Source organism: Oncorhynchus gorbuscha, linkage group LG16 (assembly GCF_021184085.1).
Source record: "Oncorhynchus gorbuscha isolate QuinsamMale2020 ecotype Even-year linkage group LG16, OgorEven_v1.0, whole genome shotgun sequence".
In the NCBI taxonomy this organism is placed as follows: Eukaryota; Metazoa; Chordata; class Actinopteri; order Salmoniformes; family Salmonidae; genus Oncorhynchus; species Oncorhynchus gorbuscha.
The window spans coordinates 41,872,476-41,894,518 of record NC_060188.1 but is presented as its reverse complement, the minus strand read 5'-3'; the positions used below and the strand labels follow the sequence as shown (position 1 = coordinate 41,894,518).

At 42.7% G+C, this 22,043-nt stretch overlaps 1 protein-coding gene across 4 annotated transcripts in view; it reads right to left on the bottom strand.

The window, feature by feature from the left end:
* Positions 1-22,043, bottom strand: part of LOC123998786 (SH3 and PX domain-containing protein 2B-like) — a 78,763-nt gene that overhangs the window by 12,205 nt on the left and 44,515 nt on the right. The window contains exons 5-10 of one of the 4 annotated variants that reach the window (XM_046303933.1): positions 12,638-12,729; positions 9,663-9,688; positions 7,542-7,577; positions 5,841-5,972; positions 5,350-5,451; positions 4,154-4,237 (exon numbers count right to left, since the gene is read on the bottom strand). In XM_046303933.1, the coding sequence (XP_046159889.1) occupies positions 4,154-4,237; positions 5,350-5,451; positions 5,841-5,972; positions 7,542-7,577; positions 9,663-9,688; positions 12,638-12,729 (472 nt within the window). The remainder of the gene's footprint in view (positions 1-4,153; positions 4,238-5,349; positions 5,452-5,840; positions 5,973-7,541; positions 7,578-9,662; positions 9,689-12,637; positions 12,730-22,043) is intronic. The other 3 variants (XM_046303935.1, XM_046303934.1, XM_046303936.1) reach the window with 3 other exon arrangements.

The window sequence follows — 22,043 nt, the reverse complement described above, 5'->3', positions numbered from 1 at the left end:
ATGCTGCAAGGAGGCATGAGGACTGCAGATGTGGCCAGGGCAATAAATTGCAATGTCCATACTGTGAGATTCCTAAGACAGCGCTACAGGGAGACGGGACGGACAGCAGATCGTCCTCGCATTGGGCAGACCACGTAACAACACCTGCACAGGATTGGTACATCCAAACATCACACCCACGGGACAGGTACAGGATGGCAACAACAACTGCCCGAGAGGCTGGACTGAAGTCTTGTAGGCTTGTTGTAAGGCAGGTCCTCACCAGACATCCCTGGCAACAACGTCGCCTATGGGCACAAACCCACCGTCGCTGGACCAGACAGGACTGGCAAAAAGTGCTCTTCACTGATGAGTCGCGGATTTGTCTCACCAGGGGCGATGGTCGGATTCGCATTTATCGTCAAAGGAATGAGAGTTACACAGAGGCCTGTACTCTGGAGCTGGATGGATTAGGAGGTGGTGGTCTTATGGTCTGGGGCGGTGTGTCACAGCATCATCAGACTGAGCTTGTTGTCATTGCAGGCAATCTCAATGCTGTGCGTTACAGGGTAGACATCCTCCCTCGTGTGGTACCCTTCCTGCAGGCTCATCCTGACATGACCCTCCACAGCATGACAATGCCACCAGCCATACTGTTTGTTTTGTGTGTGATTTCCTGCAAGACAGGAATGTCAGTGTTCTGCCATGGCCAATCCCAATGAGCACGTCTGGGACCTGTTGGATCGGAGGGTGAGGGCTTGGGCCATTCCCCTCAGAAATGTCCGGGAACCTGCAGGTGCCTTGGCAGAAGAGTGGGTAACATCAGTTTACCAGCCATACTGTTTGTTTTGTGTGTGATTTCCTGCAAGACAGGAATGTCTAAAGCTTCATCGGGGATTTAACACATCTTGACACATCTCATAAAAAAAAAAAACTTTTGATGGGTGTTATTTTTTGGTGGATTTTTTTTAAAGGAATAATTGAATACAGTTAAAATTATAATTTTTAACACCAGGAAAAATACTGGACGCTCTGGCCGATCAGTACGGTTGATCACAACGGCACCACGTTTCCATCCAGTTTTGATGCAACTAAAGCAACAGCTGTGATGAAACAGGAAATCTCAGTATAATTTTATAAATGCTGACACATTTGTTAGTTTGACATGGTAGGATATTTTTGTGTTGGTAAAATTAATTATGCGAGAAATGGCGGTGGAAACGCCTTTATGAGCAAATATCGATATAATAAACATATTGAAGTAAACTTGGAGTCACGCAATGACATGGTTTGTGGTCCTCCCAATATGCCTCGGGAAACCATGCTGTTTATAGGCTACAGACTAATTACATTGATGATGAACACAGGGTGGTGAAAGTGCATGGTATGAGTTTGATGCTCCATTCCAAATAAATGTCTAGGGTCTTATTTTGGTGACATGATAGATGCTTGACTACCGTCTTGACAATTCAAAACATTATCGATCTTATCCACAACAATCTCATCATGTAGACTATCCTACCCGCACAGCCTACCCGTACTGTATCTGCAAACTGTTCGCTAGAGCGCAAGTACCAAGACCAGAATAGGTACATTTTGATATTTAACGCAACCGTTTGTGAAAACTATCGGTATAGTTGAAAATGCGATAGAAACACATTGAACATTGGATTTGTATTAGGTACATGAAACCTTAAGCAGAAAAGTTGATTGTGTGCACTACATCACTCACTGGTTTGTATTTGCAACAAGTCTGTTTGGTATGAATACACCACTAGTGGGAAAATGTGCATATTTTGGAAGGAAAACAGTAAAAAAATAATGTTAGCTGGCTACACTAATTTACCAGTCAACCTAAACTCATTGTAATCAGTGCCGAATTACCAACCATGTGCCCAGGGTCCCTGACCTCCAGGGGGCCCCCATTTTGATTTTGTTAGTCACTCTCACTGAGATATCATATTAATGTCATTATGTCATTGCAAAATGTGTAGAATTGCAGGAAATTAGCTGTATAAAATACATTTTGCTTTACAGATTTATCGGTTTACCGTCTGTTAATAAAATATCTTTTTCCGCTAACAGATCCCTCTGGACGTATGAAATGATTGTTTTTAATCCCGGTCCTGAGTAAATGGATAGCGGCTAATTGTATAGCTACTAGGCTACGTGTTTGTAGATCGACTGAGGTGAAGCTGCAGCAAACAATGTTTGTTTTTGGCTGTTCTCCAAAATTGTATAGAAATGCCGTAAATAAGCTGCAACTTTCTTTACATTTCTTGGATAGAATTTCTGAACCTAGTCTCCCACTATCTGCTAGTGGATGTAATGTGTTAGCCCCCAGTACACCATTCCCAGTACACCATTCCCAGTACACCATTCCCAGTACACCATTCCCAGATCATAAACTAGTAATCAGTTGAACGCTTTCAGCGGGTGTTTCCTTGTAGACAGAGCCTGGGCGGGATCTAACTTGTGGAGTGAGAAGACATGCAACACACATCATGCAACACACATCATGCAACACAAAACATCAGACAGAATTACAACTACGCTAGCATTAGGAGTTCAGGGCAATTGCACAGTAACATATTTCCGCTTTGACTCAGTCTTTTCACTTTAAAATGTATGCCAAACAAAAAAACATTGATATAAAGGTTTAACAATAGAACTATATCCACACGGACTAATTTGAACAATTTCTATAACTTTTTTTTTGTAACAAAAAAACTAATTCTGTGGAAGAACTGTGCATGTGCAAACTTTGGTAACAGATTACGGTAAAATCTTAAATATCTGCTCCACATTACGATTCAAAGATGTCTGCAGAAAGAATGGGGTGTAAAGCTATGACAAGGCACCTTGAGTTTAATATATATTTTTGTTATTGAACTACAGTAACACTACTATGCTATCCAAACCTGTGAAACATGCGTCTATGTTCGGTTCAGATTTGGCCCAGTCCATCTGTGGACGTTAATATCAAGGCCAGGGTAGACTGACCAAATTTCAACTACTTTTCGATGTCCGCTGTCAGTCGGTGCTCAGAGGGTGAGGAAACTGGTTACAGTAAATGGAAAGAGAGGGGTTACATGGGTAGGTGTCAGTAAGAATTGGGAGAGGTGATATTCATTGGATAGAGGGAGAGCGAGAGGGAGGGGTTTTCCAGACTCAGTTTTTAACACTCTTGGTTTGACCACCAAACAACAGTCACAGAAAACATTTATGAGCTGGACACAGCAGTATGCCAGTGGAAGGGAGGACAGTAGCAGGTGACCCAACTGTGATTTGTGACTATTATGATTTCCCATTGTAGCCAATTCAGGTGCAGTAATTCCGTTTAATTTTAATCACTTCATAATTCAAACACAGAATTTGCAGAATTTGCACCATTATAACTAATTGGTAGGTCTACCAATACAACAACTACATATTATTGCCCATGATTTTGTAATAAGATGTTCAACGAGCAGGTGTCGACATATTTCTGGTCATGGAGTGTGTGGTTTTTGGTAACATAATTACAAGGCACTATCGCGATATTTTTTTTATTTATTTACAGAAGGTAAACAATTTCTCCAAAGCTAAATATACAAGTCTTTATTAGTTGGCAGGGGTCTGTATGTCAACATTGTGTTTTGATGCATTTCTGATTCCTTTTAAGAGTTTTCTAAGATCCCTTTTCCATCTGTTTATTCAGAAATCAAAGCCTTTCATTATACCACATTTTTAAGATGGAAAATGGCTCAAATGTATCTCTGCCTTCGTTTCCCAAAAATATAGACTCTTAGCTTCCATTTGACATGAACCTCACATGTTGGTGCACATGGGTCCTTTTACATGGAAATGCCCCTTCACTTGTAACAGATTGTTACGCAAATATTCTATTTAGAAAGAACAATCACTTTAATTCAGTGGACCCATTATGGATGGTTTTTATAACTAATCTAAAATGTCATATGTCACTGAAATAACAGTAAAAGTGAGAAACTATTTTTCTCCACAGCATGCCATCGAGAGAACGAATCACACCAACATAAAGGTAGAATCCATGCCACACATGCATGTCTTGCCTCAGTCTTAGGCTTGGGTTGGTCATGCATGGGCTTTTCATGCTAAACATGACATTTTACACACAGATAGAGAAAAGGGAGAAAAGAGTCGTGCGCTCCACCTTGCCCAAAGCCTGTGCTGAACAGATCCCCTAACGTTCGCCGGCGGCCCACAAGGCTCGGCAGTGACCAGTATCTCCGGGACACTGACAGCAGAGCACAGTGAGCAGCAGGAAGTAAGTAAACAGGAAGTAAATACGCTGGCTCTGTTTTCTTAGTTCCATAGAAGATTATAGAGGACTCTTGTATCTGCCCCATTATGGCCTCTGTGAGCGCACTGGCTTTTCTTTTTCTTCTACTTCTATGAGTTGGTAAACAAACTGAAAGGGTGCATACTGCCATCTGGAGTGTGTTGTTTGAACAGCTACAGTATACAAACAAGGTTAGCGATTAATTGCCACCTGCAGTTATGGAATGTTTGCTCACAAGCATAATTAATTGGCTGATCCCCCCCCTGTTGACCCAGATGGAATTATGTGATCCTTCCTTAACCCATAGGAAGTCCTCAATGGCACTCCATGCTAAAAAGGGCATTTGGGCACTAGAGTCCTCTATTTATCTTTATGGTTGTTTCGAACACTGCATTCATAACCAAAGGTGGAATGTACTACATACGATTGGGAACTCGAAATTACTAGAGGGAAACGCATGTATCATCCCAAAGCTCCGACTTCTCCCACATGCTGACCTGTGACGTCACCTACGAAGGAGATGACCTTGATAACAGCATTTTCCACAGTTTAAACAAAACATTATTTATTTAAAAAAGCAATCTATTAATATGTTTTTTGAACAGTATAATTTGTTTACAAGCATGATAGCTGTATTTCTTATTTATAGTTGATGCAGCTTGTTGGCCATTAGCCAATTGGCATTTCTCAACAGGTTCAAAGCACGTGATAGCATCCAACTTCACAACTGGTATTTACCACCTTCCCCCTTGGTTATGAACGCAGCATCATCGACGGGCAGAGACAGGTGAAGGTGATAGACAGTCAGAGATCATTTTCCCACATACATTACGTAATGTAACGATTTCAAGAGCTCCTGCTTCCAAAATTAATTCATTACAGTTCCACATTTCTCCTACATCTTAATCAATGAGGACACACTGTTTTGCGTCATAATGACTTGGCAGCAAACCTTGAGTTTTGACTGTGAGCTGCTCCTTATGGCTGCCAATGTGATCAGTAATTACAGTAGGCCTATGTTTTGACTTAATGTGGCCTAGGGCAGTGCGACACACGGAGCGAGTTACCTTCCTCGCCGGGAAGGGAGAAGTCGTCAGGGTCATCCTGGGCCTCCAGGCAGGTGGCAGGGACCCAGCCTTGGGCCTCGTCTGAACTAACAAACCACCAACCTGCACACAAAGAGCAAAACGCACACAGACACAGAAGAGTCCGTCACACATCAGAGGCTCTCTCTAGGTCCTGTATTGGCTATTTGGAAGGATCTGAGGACAACGTGATAGCATTATGCTGCTGCTATTTGGCAGCCGTCTTGGTACACATTAAAGTACCTGTATCTCAGGTTCATTCAAGTATGATAACATTCTTTCAGTTGATGGGGGGGTGGGGTTGTTTTATAAAACACGTTAAGGCCGCCAGGACTCATGTCCCAAATGGCACCCTATTCCCCTTATAGTGGACTACTATTGACCAGGGCCAACACTATATAAACAGGTGTCATTTGGGACACAACCTCAGTCATTTAGCTAAAGTCTGCCGCCATCTGATCCAGGTCTCGTACCAGACTCATTCTTCTCGATGACCTCCACCGTCTGTCCCACGTGCAGGCTGATCTCAGAGCTCTCCTGTTTCTCATAGTCAGTGACGGCCACATACTGGTCTAGGAGCAGAGGGTCAGCTGAGGTGGAGTCTCCTGCAGGGAGGGACACAGAGCACACATACATGTACAGTGCCAGTCAATAGCTTGGATACACCTACTCAGTCAAGGATTTCTCTTTATTTTTTTTACAATTTCTACATCGTAGAATAATAGTGAAGACATCTAAACTATGAAATAACACATTTGGAACAATGTAGTAACAAAGTGTAAAAAAATCAATTTTTTTATTTTATTCTTCAAAGTAGCCACCCTTTGCCTTGATGACAGCTTTGCACACTAGGAGTTCCCACATATTCTGAGCCTGAAGGTGTGTTTTGGGTCATTGTCCTGCTGAAAAGCAAATGATAGTGGGACTAAGTGCAAACCAGATGGGATGGTGTATTGCTGCAGAATGTTGTGGTACACCTGTTTATTGAAATGCATTCCAGGTGACTACCTCATGAAGCTGGTTGAAAGAATGCTAAGAGTGTGCAAGCTTGTCATCAAGGCAAATGGTGGCTATTTTGAATAATCAAAAATATTTTGATTTGTTTAATACTTTTTTGGTTACTACATGATTCCATATGTGTTATTTCATAGTTTTGTCTTTACTATTACTCTACAACGAAGAAAATAGTCAAAATAAAGAAAAACCCTGGAATGAGTAGGTGTGTCCAAACTTTTGACTGGTACTGTAGATCTGACCTCTCTACCAGCCACACCGCCGCAGATAGAGGATGAGGATGAAGAGGAAGCAGGCATGGTTTTCGAGACGGAAGAATAAAATGGTGGTCAGAGAGCAGAGAGAGGGAGATGTTATGACAGGCGACAGGATAGGAAGGAGGATTATGCTAATCAACCGCGTGGCTGCCACAGAGATACAGAGACAACCCGCCACCAGGACACCCCAACACCTAGACTACTACAATGCTGTAGGTCAGAACAACAAGGGGGCCTGCTCTGTAATGTGCCCTTGATGGGATGACAACCAGAGCTACCCCCGGGGATGCAGAGTGTGATGCACTCATAATATCCTCTAAATGCATAATTGTCCAGAGATGGAGCCTTGTATTTAAACCATCCTGCATCACGTCTCTTGAACTAGATACTATAGATTATGAAAACTGTCACGTCTGATACCCCAAGAGTCAATGACACAGAATGAGGATGGTAATGTTGTTGTTGTTGTGGCACAGCATGCACATCTATCAAGGTGACGATTATTTCCCACAACCAAGACAGGGTTGATTTCAGCACAGGAGCAAGGGAGTTGGGCAGGGTGTACAGTCAGACACACACCATCTGGTGCCCTCTTGACATAACTAACACACCGCCATGCACATCACACAGAGTGAGCACCAAGCTTGCCCCACCCTGCCCTCTCTACCCCACCTGTCCCTAGCCTGGTCCCAGACCTGTATTTGCTTTAACTTGATATAGAGACAGATGCGTTGGCTGAATCACATACAAGGCTATCCCTTCCCCCGCTCTACCCCGCACTGCCCAGACCCACCTCAGAGCCACGTCCCAGCTAAAAGGCCCAACAGCCAAGGGCCCCTAACGGAGGGCTAGTAACCCAGGGGTCACATACTTTTGTATGGCCAAGCATGAATCTGTTACTACCTCTCTTTAGGAAAGTAGTCGCTCTCTCCACAATCCCTGATGGAGGAAAATGAAGGAAATTGAAATTGAAACTTGACATGGATGGAAAATATATGGGTTGGTTAGATGAAAAAAGAAGAGGCAAAACTCTGAAACAAAACACTATGTAGAGGTAGTGGTGTGTATCTAACTTCAAATAAATGTAATAATGATAGTCTTACATCTTTATATAGCAATCTAGAGTGAAAATAATGGAGAGTATGCAACAATACAGCTAGAGGGCGCTCCAACCCACTGAGAAATGAAAACAGATGGATGCAAACAACAGTTTTTTTTCTCTGCCAGAGGCAATAGAACCTCTGAGTTTTCAGTCGTGGCCAAAAGTTTTGAGAATGAAACAAATATTAATTTTCACAAAGTTTCTTGCCTCAGTTTGTATGATGGCAATTTGCATATACTCCAGAATGTTTTGAAGAGTGATCAGATGAATTGAGTCCCTCTTTGCCATGAAAATGAACTGAATCCCCAAAAAACATTTCCACTACATTTCAGCCCTGCCACAAAAGGACCAGCTGACATCATGTCAGTGATTCTCTCGTTAACACAGGTGTGAGTGTTGACGAGGACAAGGCTGTAAGATCATGCTGTCATGCTGATTGAGTTTGAATAACAGACTGGAAGCTTCAAAAGGAGGGTGCTGCTTGGAATCATTGTTCTTCATCTGTCAACAATGTTTTCCTGCAAGGAAACACGTGCAGTCATCATTGCGTTGCACAAAAAGGGCTTCACAGGCAAGGATATTGCTGCCAGTAAGATTGCACCTAAATCAACCATTTATTGGATCATCAAGAACTTCAAGGAGAGTGGTTCAATTGTTGTGAAGAAGGCTTCAGGGTGCTCAAGAAAGTTTGGCAAGAGCCAGGACCGTCTCCTAAAGTTGATTCAGCAGCGGGATCGGGGAACCACCAGTACAGAGCTTGCTCAGGAATGGCAGCAGGCAGGTGTCAGTGCATCTGCACGCACAGTGAGGAGAAGACTTTTGGAGGATGGCCTGGTGTCAAGAAGGGCAGCAAAGAAGCCACTTCTCTCAAGGAAAAACATCAGGGACAGACTGATATTCTGCAAAAGGTACAGGGATTGGACTGCTGAGGACTGGGGTAAATTCATTTTCTCTGATTTTCTCTCTCCCCTTTCTGACTGTTTGGAGCATCCGGAAAAAAGCTTGTCCGGAGAAGACAAGGTGAATGCTACCATCAGTCCTGTGTCATGCCAACAGTAAAGCATCCTGAGACCATTTATGTGTGGGGTTGCTCCTCAGCCAAGGGAGTGGGCTCACTCACAATTTTGCCTAAGAACACAGCCATGAATAAAGGATGGTACCAACACATACTCCGAGAGCAACTTCTCCCAACCATCTAGGAACAATTTGGTGATGAACAATGCCTTTTCCAGCACCTTGCCATAAGCCAAAAATGATAACTAAGTGGCTCGGGGAACAAAACATCTATATTATGGGTCCACGGCAGGAAACTCCCCAGACCTTATTCCCATTGAGAACTTGTGGGCAATCCTCAAGAGGCAGGTGGACAAACAAAAACCCACAAATTCTGACAAACTCCAAGCATTGATTATGCAAGAATGGGCTGCCATCAGTCAGGATGAGGCCCAGAAGTTAAATGATAGCATGCTAGGGCGGATTGCAGAGGTGTTGAAAAAGAAGGGTCAACACTGCAAATATTGACTCTTTGCATCAACTTCATGTAATTGTCAATAAAAGCCTTTGACACTTATGAAATGCTTGTAATTATACTTCAGTATTCCATAGTAACATCTGACAAAAATATCTAAAGACACTGAGGCAGCAGACTTTGAAAATTCATATTTGTGTCATTCTCAACTTTTGGCCACGACTGTACTATGGCTGGACTCTTAAATACTGGTGCAGGATATGCTAATCCTAATCTATTCCAGATGATATTAAATACTGGTGCAGGATATGTTAATCCTAATCTATTCCAGATGATATTAAATACTGGGGCAGGATATGTTAATCCTAATCTATTCCAGATGATATTGCCCACATAAACGTAATACCACAAACAATAATAACTTATACCAAAATGTAATACAAAACTTCCTTACCTGGCTTCTTCTTTCCAATGGGTTCCCTGTAAAAGAGAGAAGAAAAATCATTAGAATCAAGTAAGAGGAAATATATAATTTGGACAGAGTCAGTAAAGGAGTTTGGAACGTTTTATTACTTAGAAACACTTTGAAAATATTTCCACCTACGTAACGACAGATATATGTCTCTGAAAACTCTAAAAATATCAAACGTTAACCCTGTGAATAACCACACTGATTCTATTTACTTAAGTCAGGCAAGTTTTGGGACTCGATTCAATTTGATCACTATTCAATCACATTCAAATCTCAGCTATACATTTGTTCTGCTAGTCATGCAGGCTCTAGTCTAGATGAGTGAAACTAAACTCTGCAAGATCCATTACATATCTACAGATGTGTTGACCTTTGCTCCAGATCAGAGGGGATATGGTAGATAGTGAGTTTCTCAAACTAGGCTGAATGAGAACATGATACTGTATCCGCTCAGTCTGCTTTATCCATTTGGACTGCAATCCTCTATCCATTCTCATTTGTGGTAGCCAATTCAATGTCCAGATGCCCAGGGAGACTGAGGTGGCTAATTCAGCCTGACTTTCTATTCTTTCTACACACACACTCTCTCGCACACACTCTCTCGCACACACACACACACACACACACACACACACACACACACACACACACACACACACACACACACACACACACACACACACACACACACACACACACACACACACACACACACACACACACACACACACACACACACACACACACAACTGTCCATCTTATTTTCCTCCCGAATAAAATTCACTCTCAATCACATAATGCATTGTTCGCCAGGCAACTGTTATTGCGCTAGCCACAGAGCATCTGCTACATTGCTTAAATGTAATATATCTACAGCCATTAGTTTGACTATTAGCGTACTGTCAAAAGAGTCTCCAGCCAAGACAGCCACAGCTCCACCACTAGCCTGACTTATCAAAGGGAAGCAGACAGCTAGTGGCAGACTGGAATCAGAACAGTGTCAGAAAGGCAATGCACTGTCCAGTATTCTGTATTCCGGAAGTACATTACACGAGTTTTCCATAAGATCAAATCAGTCCTCCCCCTCACGCTAAATGAGGTTGTATTGGACCATGGATGAGTCAATCATGGTCAAGGTTACATTGAATAGGAGGACCAACACATCCGTGGTGGGATGGGAGGACTGTGTTCAATATGGAGCTTTAAAACCTAGAGCAAGCCCATTCCACTACCAGGAGCCAGACCACAAGAGGTCCTAACCAATGACGAGCTAGCAATACGAGGGCTCATCCTCTCTTCTACATCTTCCTTATACGTCTCCACTATCTCTCCTTTCCTTTCCTCGCCTGTCTTTTATATCTCCCCTCCTCTACCGCTCCCTCTCCTATCTCTCCACTACTCTCTCATGCCTGCTACTTCAATCTCGCCAATGGACAGACAGTGACATCCCTCCTTACTCTGGTAGATTTATAGAGGGCTGTATAGCGACCCAAGAGAGAAGGGCTGGTGACACGATGTCAGCCCAGCTGAACACAGTCTGCATTAGAAGAGAGCTGTAATCCAATTTTAATAAAGACAAACCAAGGTCTTTTCCATATTCATCTGCCTCTCCCTCCGACCCTCCATCCTCCCCTCTCCCGTCCCTAGAAGCAGATGCTTGGAGTTTGTCTGTCTGAGAGGTAGCTAATAAGGTATGTGTCCTTGGCAACGGCCAGAGGGAACTAGCTCTCCTCCATCTGTCTGTCTAAGGAGGTGACCTGACAGCAGCCATTCATAGTGGCCAGAGCAGTGACAGGCCTTGTATTCTTCTCCTTCCACAGAGATTCATCTCCTCTGCAGTTACTGAACACATATTGTATCAAACAATCAGGCACCGGGCAGCCATTTTGGATTTCGACCAAGGTACTCATCCTGCAATAATGTCGATGGCCAACAAACTCTGAGGAATGATAAGCATCTTTGTGCAAAATCACTGATTGACGGTGCAGAATTATATTGTTGATGTTCAGTCACATTCTATTGACTTGTGCGTCAAACGGCGCACAGCAAAAGCTAATCGACAAACTAGCGCAGAAAATTGTCTGGTTAAGATTGGACAGCCTAGATAAGATTGTAACATTACTTCCATAAACCCTGAAGTAGTTTTGGGATGTGTGAGTCGAACACGTCTCTACATAAATAAATAGAACACATATACCTAGTTAGGTGGCTAGAAGACTGTAGCTGAGCATGTCAAAGTACACAGAGATAGGAAGCTGTTTGCTATAGCAGAAAAACTAGTAAGAAAAATGTGGGACTTGTCAAATAGTGAAGGAAGAAAAATATAATCTGAAAAGCATCAGGTTTGATACATTTCACCAGCCATTACTGGGCAAGCAATAGATTAAAGGCCCAGTGCAGTCAAAAGCAGTCACCTGTAACCCCTCCTGCCCTCCAGGCGTCTGGTCGCTCAACAACACATACGTGATGTGGGGGAAATGGCGTGGTGACTTTATGACTTGCGTTGGCACGTTGTAACTGTCAGGCTGACTATGGCACTAATGTGTTGAGTGAGATTTACAAGAGTTCATGCCGCCTCAGCAGTTCTCTCATACACTGCTCCGCTAGGCTACATGTTACGTAGCTCTCACTCAGGGCAAACCAACCGCTCCCCCCACCAACACAGCAATACCAGAGGGAGCATGACATCATGGTCATTACACTCTATTATAACCTATTACTGATGGATTGGCTTGTTTCAACATGGAATGAAATGTTGGTCAGGAGGAGGTCCTTTCTGCTACTTCGTGAAACAAAGCCTGCATGAAGCATTGTGCTTCTTTTTTTATTTTATTTGTAGTGTTTGTTGTTGGCCCAGTACACATGTTGAATGTTTGAATGTGCCTACTGTTTAAAACTTATATGTATTTGTGCTGCTTGTCAGCCTGTGTGACAGAATGGTGCGATGTGTAGCTTACTCTTTAGGCGGGTTGAGGTCTTCAGGACGAGTCTCGAAGAATACACGAACCTCCTCACACTGGGATACGTACACGGGCAGCTGAATCAGAGCCTGCGCGTAAACACAGAAACACACAAAGGCTTGAGTGTTAATCAGAACCAAATGAAGAGTTTCATTCCAAAACGATATGCAGAATATCCATTTTCCGAATGGTTGGTAAATTTGCTTTTATTGATTAAAGAAAATGAGAAATTGTACGTTTTTTTCACTGTCTAATCATGGCATGGGGTTGTTCAATGACAGACATGTATTTGTTTAAAATCTATCACTTGGTTTAATTGAATGTTTTTTTGCTAAACGCTACATATCTACCTCACTCTCACAGAAATAAGTAGTACTGCTAGGTTTGACTATCGTTATGTTTGGAGAGAAAAAGGGGGAGGCCTGCAAGCCGAACACCACCATCCCAACCGTGATGTCATCTATTTTGTGAAGCGCACCAGTCCCTCCTGCAGCAAAGTACCCCCACAATATGATGCTGCCACCCCCGTGCTTCACGGTTGGGATGGTGTTCTTCGGCTTGCAAGCCTCCCCTTTTCCTCCAAACATAACGATAGTCATTATGGCCAAACAGTTCTATTTGTTTCATCAGACCAGAGGACATTTCTCCAAAAAGTACGATCTTTGTCCCCATGTGCAGTTGCAAACCATAGTTTTGCTTTATAGTGGTTTTGAAGCAGTGGTTTCTTCCTTGCTGAGCAGCCTTTCAGATTGTCGACATAGGACTCATTTTACTGTGGATATACAGTGGGGCAAAAAAATATTTAGTCAGCCACCAATTGTGCAATTTCTCCCACTTAAAAAGATGAAAGAGGCCTGTAATTGACATCATAGGTAGTACACTTCAACTATGAGGGACAAAATGAGGAAAAAAATCCAGAAAATCACATTGTAGGATTTTTTATGAATTTATTTGCAAATTATGGTGGAAATAAGTATTTGGTCAATAACAAAAGTTTCTCTACTTTTATATACCCTTTGTTGGCAATGACAGAGGTCAAACGTTTTCTGTAAGTCTTCACAAGGTTTTCAAACACTGTTGCTGGTATTTTGGCCCATTCCTCCATGCAGATCTCCTCTAGAGCAGTGATGTTTTGGGGCTGTTGCTGGGCAACACAGACTTTCAACTCCCTCCAAAGATTTTCTATGGGGTTGAGATCTGGAGACTGGCTAGGCCACTCCAGGACCTTGAAATGCTTCTTACGAAGCCACTCCTTCTTTGCCCGGGCGGTGTGTTTGGGATCATTGTCATGCTGAAAGACCCAGCCACGTTTCAACTTCAATGCCCTTACTGATGGAAGGAGGTTTTCACTCATAATACATGGCCCAAAGCATGAAAAACTGCCCCAAAGCATGATGTTTCCACCCCCATGCTTCACAGTGGGTATGGTGTTTTGTGGATGCAACTCATCATTCTTTGTCCTCCAAACACGACAGGTTGAGTTTTTACCAAAAAGTTATATTTTGGTTTCATCTGACCATATGACATTTTCCCAATCTTCTTCTGGATCATCCACATGCTCTCTAGCAAATTTCAGACGGGCCTGGACATGTACTGGCTTAAGCAGGGGGACACGTCTGACACTACAGGATTTGAGTCCCTGGCTGCGTAGTGTGTTACTGATGGTAGGCTTTGTTACTTTGGTCCCAGCTCTCTGCAGGTCATTCACTAGGCCCCCCCCATGTGGTTCTGGGATTTTTTTCTCACCGTTCATGATAATTCTGACCCCACTGGGTGAGATCTTGTGTGGAGCCCCAGATCGAGGGAGATTATCAGTGGTCTTGTATGTCTTCCATTTCCAAATAATTGCTACCACAGTTGATTTCTTCAAACCAAGCTGCTTACCTATTGCAGATTCAGTCTTCCCAGCCTGGTGCAAGTCTACAATTTTGTTTCTGGTGTCCTTTGACAGCTCTTTGGTCTTGGCCATAGTGGAGTTTGAAGTGTGACTGTTTGAGGTTGTGGACAGGTGTCTTTTATACTGATAACAAGTTCAAACAGGTGCCATTAATACAGGTAATGAGTGGAGGACAGAGGAGCCTCTTAAAGAAGTAACAGGTCTGTGGGTGCCATAAATCTTGCTTGTTTGTAGGTGACCAAATACTTATTTTCCACCATAATTTGCAAATAAATTCAATTAAAATCCTACAATGTGATTTTCTGGATTTTTTCTCATTTTGTCTGTCATAGTTGTACCTATGATGAAAATTACAGGTCTCATCTTTTTAAGTGGAAGAACTTGCACAATTGGTGGCTGACTAAATACTTTTTTGCCCCACTCTAGATAGATCACTCAAGGTCCTTTGCTGTTCTGGGATTCATTTGCACTTTTTGCACCAAAGTACGTTCATCTCTAGGAGACAGAATGCATCTTCCTGAGCGGTATGGAGGCTGCGTGGGCCCGTGGTGTTTATACATGCGTGCTATTTTTTTTGTAGAGATGAACGTGGTAACCTTCAGGTGTTTAGAAATTTCTCTCAAGGATGAACCAGACTTTTGGAGGTCTACAATTTTTTTCTGAGGTCTTGGCTGATTTCCTTTGTTTTTCCCATGATGTCAAGCAGATGTACTGATTTTGAAGGGAGGCCTTTAAATACAGCCACAGGTACACCTCAAATTGATGCAAATTATGTCAATTAGCCTATCAGAAGCTTCTGAAGCCATGACATCATTTAATGGATTTTCCAGGCTGTTTAAAGGCACAGTCAACTTAGTGTTTGTACACTTCGGACCCACTGGAATTGTGAATTATAAGTGAAATAAATTGTCTAAACAATTGTTGGAAAAATTACTTGTGTCATGCAAACTATAGTTTGTTAACAGGAAATTTGTGGAGTGGTTGAAAAACAAGTTTTATGACTCCAACCTAAGTGTTTGTAAACCTCCGACTTCAACTGTATATATTATAAATCAATAATAGTAGTAATATGATATCTGTATTTAAAGAATTTACATTTGACATTTACCAGATGCTCTTATCCAAGGCTGTAAGGTTCTGCTTTCTTTTTCTTAGTCAACCTTGTTCTTTTTCTTTGTGTTCTGGAATGTAGCCCTGTCTTTCATTTTTGTTCATTGATTTCACCTGTTCGTTTTTCTCACCTGGTCTCATCAGCTTCCCTGTTTAGTTCAGTTCTTTCTGTTTGTATGGCTGTGCGGTATTGTTTGTTTTTGACCATTGTCCGCCTGTGACCACGATTCCTGCCTTCTGAGAAGGCATACTAAACATCTGCTGTGCTCTGCGTGTGAACCTACGACTTTTTCTCCCTGACTATTCACCGCAAGGGAGAAATACATAAGTGCATTCATCTTAAGATAACCAGGTGACACAACCACATATCACAGTGAAATATACAGGATACGAACATTACAGTCCAGCTAAACAATGGATATAGCGTTGTGCAAAAAAAAATACATTTTCATTTACATGGTTTTAAACATCTGAGCACAGTAATATTTTACACACACATGAACTTACCCATAAGCAATCATTTCTGATGAAGGAACACATGAAATATTTGTGGATATAGCATTTTGGAAATAAACTCAAATGCTGCTATTGTATTTATGTCAGTGGCAGTGGTATTGGGAGTAGTGGTGTTCACTAGGAAATACGTAGCCTGTTTCCCAGGGGTACTACTATATGACAAATAATGATACAGCAAAGTGAATGACAGCTATAGTACAGGTGCTGCATTCAAATACCACGTCCTCTTGTGTAGGCAAAACAACATACAGCAGGCATTACTACCCAACCACACCAACATAGAAAAAACATCTACTGTACCTAAATGGAGCCTAGTCCACTCTATTCTATTTCCTGTTTCTAATCTAACATCATTGATCCTTTCTCCCTGTGGGGGCCCGCAGGGCTGTGGCTCTGACCACAGCTCTGTGGATAGTCTAGTGGTGGGGGAGACATGCAGGCTGACAGGGCCATTCCTCAGGAGATGAAAGGCTAACTGGCCTGAGATAGCTCTCTCTCTTTCTCAGCCTCAAAGGCCTCAGCACTTCAGTGATCCAACTGATCCAATGCCTAGAACCAGCTGGTGGGTCTCTCCAACAAAACAGCCCTTATTATCACTGTGTGCAGAGAGGCAAGCATGCAGCACACTCCTCGCTGCCATGAGGCATTTCTCAAAGCTATCCATCTCAGCCTCAGGCCCAGCGTACGTCTGCATTTAATAAGGCTAAGTGCCTCAGTACTGTCCACCCAGAGAGGGGCAGCTCTCTCTCGCTCCCCGACAGCCTGAATTATGATATGGCTGGCCCGTATCATAAAATACGGCCCAGCCAGAGTTCAAGGTGCCCTTGTCCAGTGTGGCACCTAGCCCTTTTTGACTCACCGTATGGGAAGCCGTGCCAACAGACTGCCCATGCTAAAAGTGTGGGAGGATTGCCATAGGCTTAGCTGAAACCCTGTTCTCTATTAGCGTCGGGGTAAGAGGGTGTGCGTGTGTGCGCGTGCATACGTACGTGACTGTCCAGTGGTCAATTACAAAGATTAAAATGCCTTTTTTAATGGGAGAAAAATCAAAATGATTCTCTGGAGAGAGACAGATGATAAATGTTTTAAGTGTTGACCTCCAGAGGAGCCCCTTCATCCCCTGGTCCTGCTGACTGAATCTGGTCCACTGTGTCTGGGGTTAGGAAGAACATACTCCCCCTGTATTTCTCACCCCTTCACTCTGCCTGTGACCTGGCAGGTCATTAGTATTCTCCCCAGAGACTGGGAGCCGGAAGGCACATTACAGCAAATTGACTTTATTGGTGCTCTTTACAGCCGTCAGCATTAACCTAATTGTGTGTGTTTGTGTGTGTGGTTGAGTGCATGTGTGCAAGTCAAACAGAAAACAGTGAAGGTGGGGAGAGAACACACATACATTACATGTATATACAAGTAGATTATAGGGGTGGCAGATAGATAGCCTAGTGTTTAGAGCGTTTGGCCAGTAACTGAAAGGTTGCTGGATCAAATCCCTGAGCTGAAAAGGTAAAAATCTGTCGTTCTGCCCGTTTGCAAGGCAGTTAACCCACTGTTCCCCAGGCGCCGAGACGTGGATGTCGATTTAAGGCAGCCTCTCTGATTCAGAAGGCTTGGGTTAAATGTGGAAGACACATTTCAATTGAAAGCATTCAGTTGTACAACTGACTAGGTCTCCCCGTTTCCCTTTCTTAAACAGCATACACCAGTATTGTATAGCCCACCCTTTCCAAACAATGGCAATTCTGAAGATTGAGAAACAATGGCAAAAGGGCAAAACTGGAGTGAAAACCTATATCCTCCAAGAATCAACGTCTCCTCTCCAACAGCAGAAACTCCAGCAAAGGTCATTCCATGCGAGTCAAGTTCAGGTTTAGGACTCACTCAGCATTTTGACAGAAAGGTCGAAATAGTGATCCTCTGAGCCAAACATGAAAGCAACTACACTGAACAAAAACAGAAATGCATCATGCAACAATTTCAAATATTTTGCTGAGTTGCAGTCAATAAAGAAAATCAGTCAATTGAAAGAAATTAATTAGGCCCTAATCTATGGATTTCACATGACTGGGAATACAGATGTGCATCTGTTGGTCACAGATACCTTAAAAAAAGGTAGGGGTCTGAATCAGCGTTTGCCTCATGTAGCATGACATCTCCTTCACATATAGGTGGTCAGGCTGTTGATTGTGATGTCTGGAATGTTGTCCCACTCTTCAAGTTGCTGGATATTGGCGGAAACTGGAACTTGTGTTCATACATGAAGATCCAGAGCATCCCAAACATGCTCAATGGGTGATTTGTCTGGTGAGTATGCAGGCCATGGAAGAACTTGGACAGTTTCAGCTTCCAGGAATTGTCTACAGGTCCTTGTGACATGGGGCCGTGCATTATTATGCTGAAACATGAGATGATGGTGGAGGATGAATGGCACGACAATGAGCCTCAGGATCTCGTCACAGCATCTCAGCAAACCGCTCACCTACACGATGCCATACACGCTGTCTGCAATCTACCCGGTACATTTGAACCCAGAATTAATCTGAAGAGCACATGTCAGCGTGCTAGTGGCCACCGAAGGTGAGTTTTTACACACTGCAGTCGGTTACAGCGCAGAACTGCTGTCAGGTCAAGACCCTGGTGAGGACGATGAGCATGCAGGTGAGCTTCCCTGAGAAGGTTTCTGACAGTTTGTGCAAAACTTCCTCAGTTGTGGAAACCCACAGTTCTAACAGCTGTCCGGGTAGCTGGTCTCAGAAGATCCCACAGGTGAAGAAGCCAGATGTGGAGGTCCTGGGATAGCGTGGTTACACATGGTCTGCAGTTGTGAGGTCGGTTGGATGTACTGTCAAATTCTCTAAAACGACATTGGAGGCGGCTTATGTTAGATAAATAAACATTACATTCTCTGGTAACAGCTCTGGTGGACATTTATGCAGTCAGCATGCCAATTGCACACGCCCTCAAAACGTGAGACATCTATGGCATTGTGTTCTGTGACTAAATTGCACATTTTAGAGTGGCCTTTTATTGTCCCCAGCACAGGGTGCACCTGTGTAATGATCATGTTGTTTAATCAGCTTCTTGATATGCCACACCTGTCAGGTGGTTGGATTATCCTGGATAAGAATAAATGCTCACTAACAGAGATGTAAACAAATTTGTGCACAACATTTGAGAGAAATAAGGTTCTTGCGGTTTGGAAAATTTCTGGCATCTTTTATTTCAGCTCATGAAACATGGACCCATCACTTTACATTTTGTTCAGTATATAAAGTAAACACCTTCCATTTTTCACTCGTTCAGCCCTCTGTCTTGACCAGGGCCAAGACAGATGGGTGCCCCCCCCCACCAACCCCCCTCTGTCCAAACTAGCCAGCCAGACTGGACAGAACCACAGACCTTTGATCTGACCCCCCCCCCCCCCCCCATCCCCCATTAAAGACACTCACCCAGTGGTATGGTTGCAAAGACGGGGTACTGGAAACTTTCAAACTTTACCAGTAAACTACCAGAATGATGTTATTTTATGTAATCTATTACGAAATATCTAGTGGCTCATTTGGGTACTTCATGTTTTTACAGGTGTCTCTCTTTGGCCTTCTATGTGGCCTTATCACATGTAAAATATATGAAATAATTAACGAAGATGATTTTAAAATGAATAATTAGAATGACAACATACATCAACATAGTGAATAACATTCTTGTTTAACATGAAGGTTTCAGCATACATTTTTACACACATTTATTTATTTTACTATGTCAATATGGATTTGTTGTCAATGTTTTGACCTCAAACTGGTGTCAGTTCTGAAAAAAGTCAATAGTTGAAAGAGGTGCAGAGTTCAAAATAACAAAAATAATGCCATTGCTGATTAGATGCTTTAAACAAATGTATTAGGCTCTTTTCCCTTGAACCATATGGTCCATCTACTATAAATTCATGGACAATATGGACACAAATATAAAGAATGAATACTATATATTAAATTACTGTAAGTTACTAAAACAATAACAAAGTAAGTTTCAAACATCACTGCTAATAACAGCTAGTTTCCAGACCGGACGTGTGCGTGCACCGTCGTGCGCAAATAGATTGTGTCCCCCCACACCAAAACGCGATCATGACACACAGGTTGAAATATAAAAAATAAAAACTCTGAACCAATTATATTAATTTGGGGACAGGTCCAAAAGCATTAAATATTTATGGCAATTTAGCTAGCTAGCTTGCAGTTCCTAGCTTATTTGTCCTATTTAGCTAGCTTGCTGTTGCAAGCCAATTTGTCCTAGGATATAAATGTTGAAATGGTCCTCTTCACCGACAATTAATCCACACATACAACAGTCAACCGAATCGTTTCTAGTCGTCTCTCCTCCTTACAGGGTTTTTCTTCTTTGGACTTTATATGGCAATTGGCATCTAACTTTCATAGTTACCACAACGAGCAACCGAACTCAGTTCATCTTTCAATCACCCACGTGGGTATAACCAATGAGGAGATGGCACGTGGGTATCTGCTTCTATAAACCAATGAAGAGATGGGAGAGGCAGGACTTGCACAGCCTTCAGAGTCACAAATAGAACTGACTTCTATTTTAGCGCTTGGCAGAGCAGACGCTCGTTGGCACGTGTGAGCAGTGTGGGTGCAATGATTGAATAACATGTATGTATGTGTAAATGTATTTTGCAACGCTCGCGCACGTGACATGAGAGGTGTGGTCAGCATGTTACTCATACCACTCCCAGACAGTCCTAGCTACATTTTTGAATAAGAAAATGCTCTTTGCTAACAAGCTATTTTTGTACAATTTTTTTATGGAAATAAGAACTGTAAGGTAATTGATTGTTACCCAAAAATATTTTGATATTGTGATAAAAACAGCTGCATTGGGTCTTTAAGGTCAATCCACCAACACAGTCAACAAAGAGACTATCGATCATAGGTGGCCGTAGATCTAAACATTGAATTATTCAATGCTGTATCCAGACGACTTTGTTAAGCCCTCCTTGACAAAGAGGAGAGCATTTGTATTAAACTTTTTATTTGTATTCAATGTGTTCATTTGTATTGAGGATGCTGCTAAATCAGTACATCAAAGTCCTCTATGGAACCCAGAACAACAACAAACGTGACTACATACCAGACTGAGAAAGTTCTATGTGGTCCCATAGAAGTGGTGCAAACTTAGTCTTCACATAAACCTAAACACACCCACAACACATCAACTCTAGAACCTTAGTTTCCCCCCTTGTTTTACAGTACTTAAAGCTGTGACCTATGTTGTACCCGTACCCCAAAACGACCTCCTGAGGTAGCCTGACCCCTAGGCCTCCCCTCCCATGTGTACCCCATTTCTCTCACCAGTGACCTGGCTTCATAAACAAAGGTTCTCTGGCAACGTGCCAGGGAATATGTTGTTTTTTAAGAGCATGACTGAGATGGAACCACCTTTCAAAAAATCCCCAGGCAACATAAAAAGGCAGTTCTGGTTTATAGGGAAGCCCTTTAAAAGTAAACAAGGCCCACTGGGCACAGATATCAATTCAACGTCTAGTCCATGTTGGTTCAACATAATTTCATTAATATGATGTGGAAACTATGCTGATTCAACCAGTGTGTGCCTAGTGGTTAAGGGCTTGTAAGTAAGCATTTCACGCTAACGTCTACACTTGTTTTATTCGGCGCATGTGACAAATAATGTTAATTTAATTTAGTGGGGGGGGGGTCTGGTGATGTTGCTGATAGGGGCTAGCTCAGGGTTCCTCAAACCACTGCCCTGATGGAGAGATAGCACGGAGTTACCACAGCATCCCTACCGCCTGCGATAAGAGATGGATTCCCCACTTCTCTTTTTGCCTTTCCACTAAAGACCTAA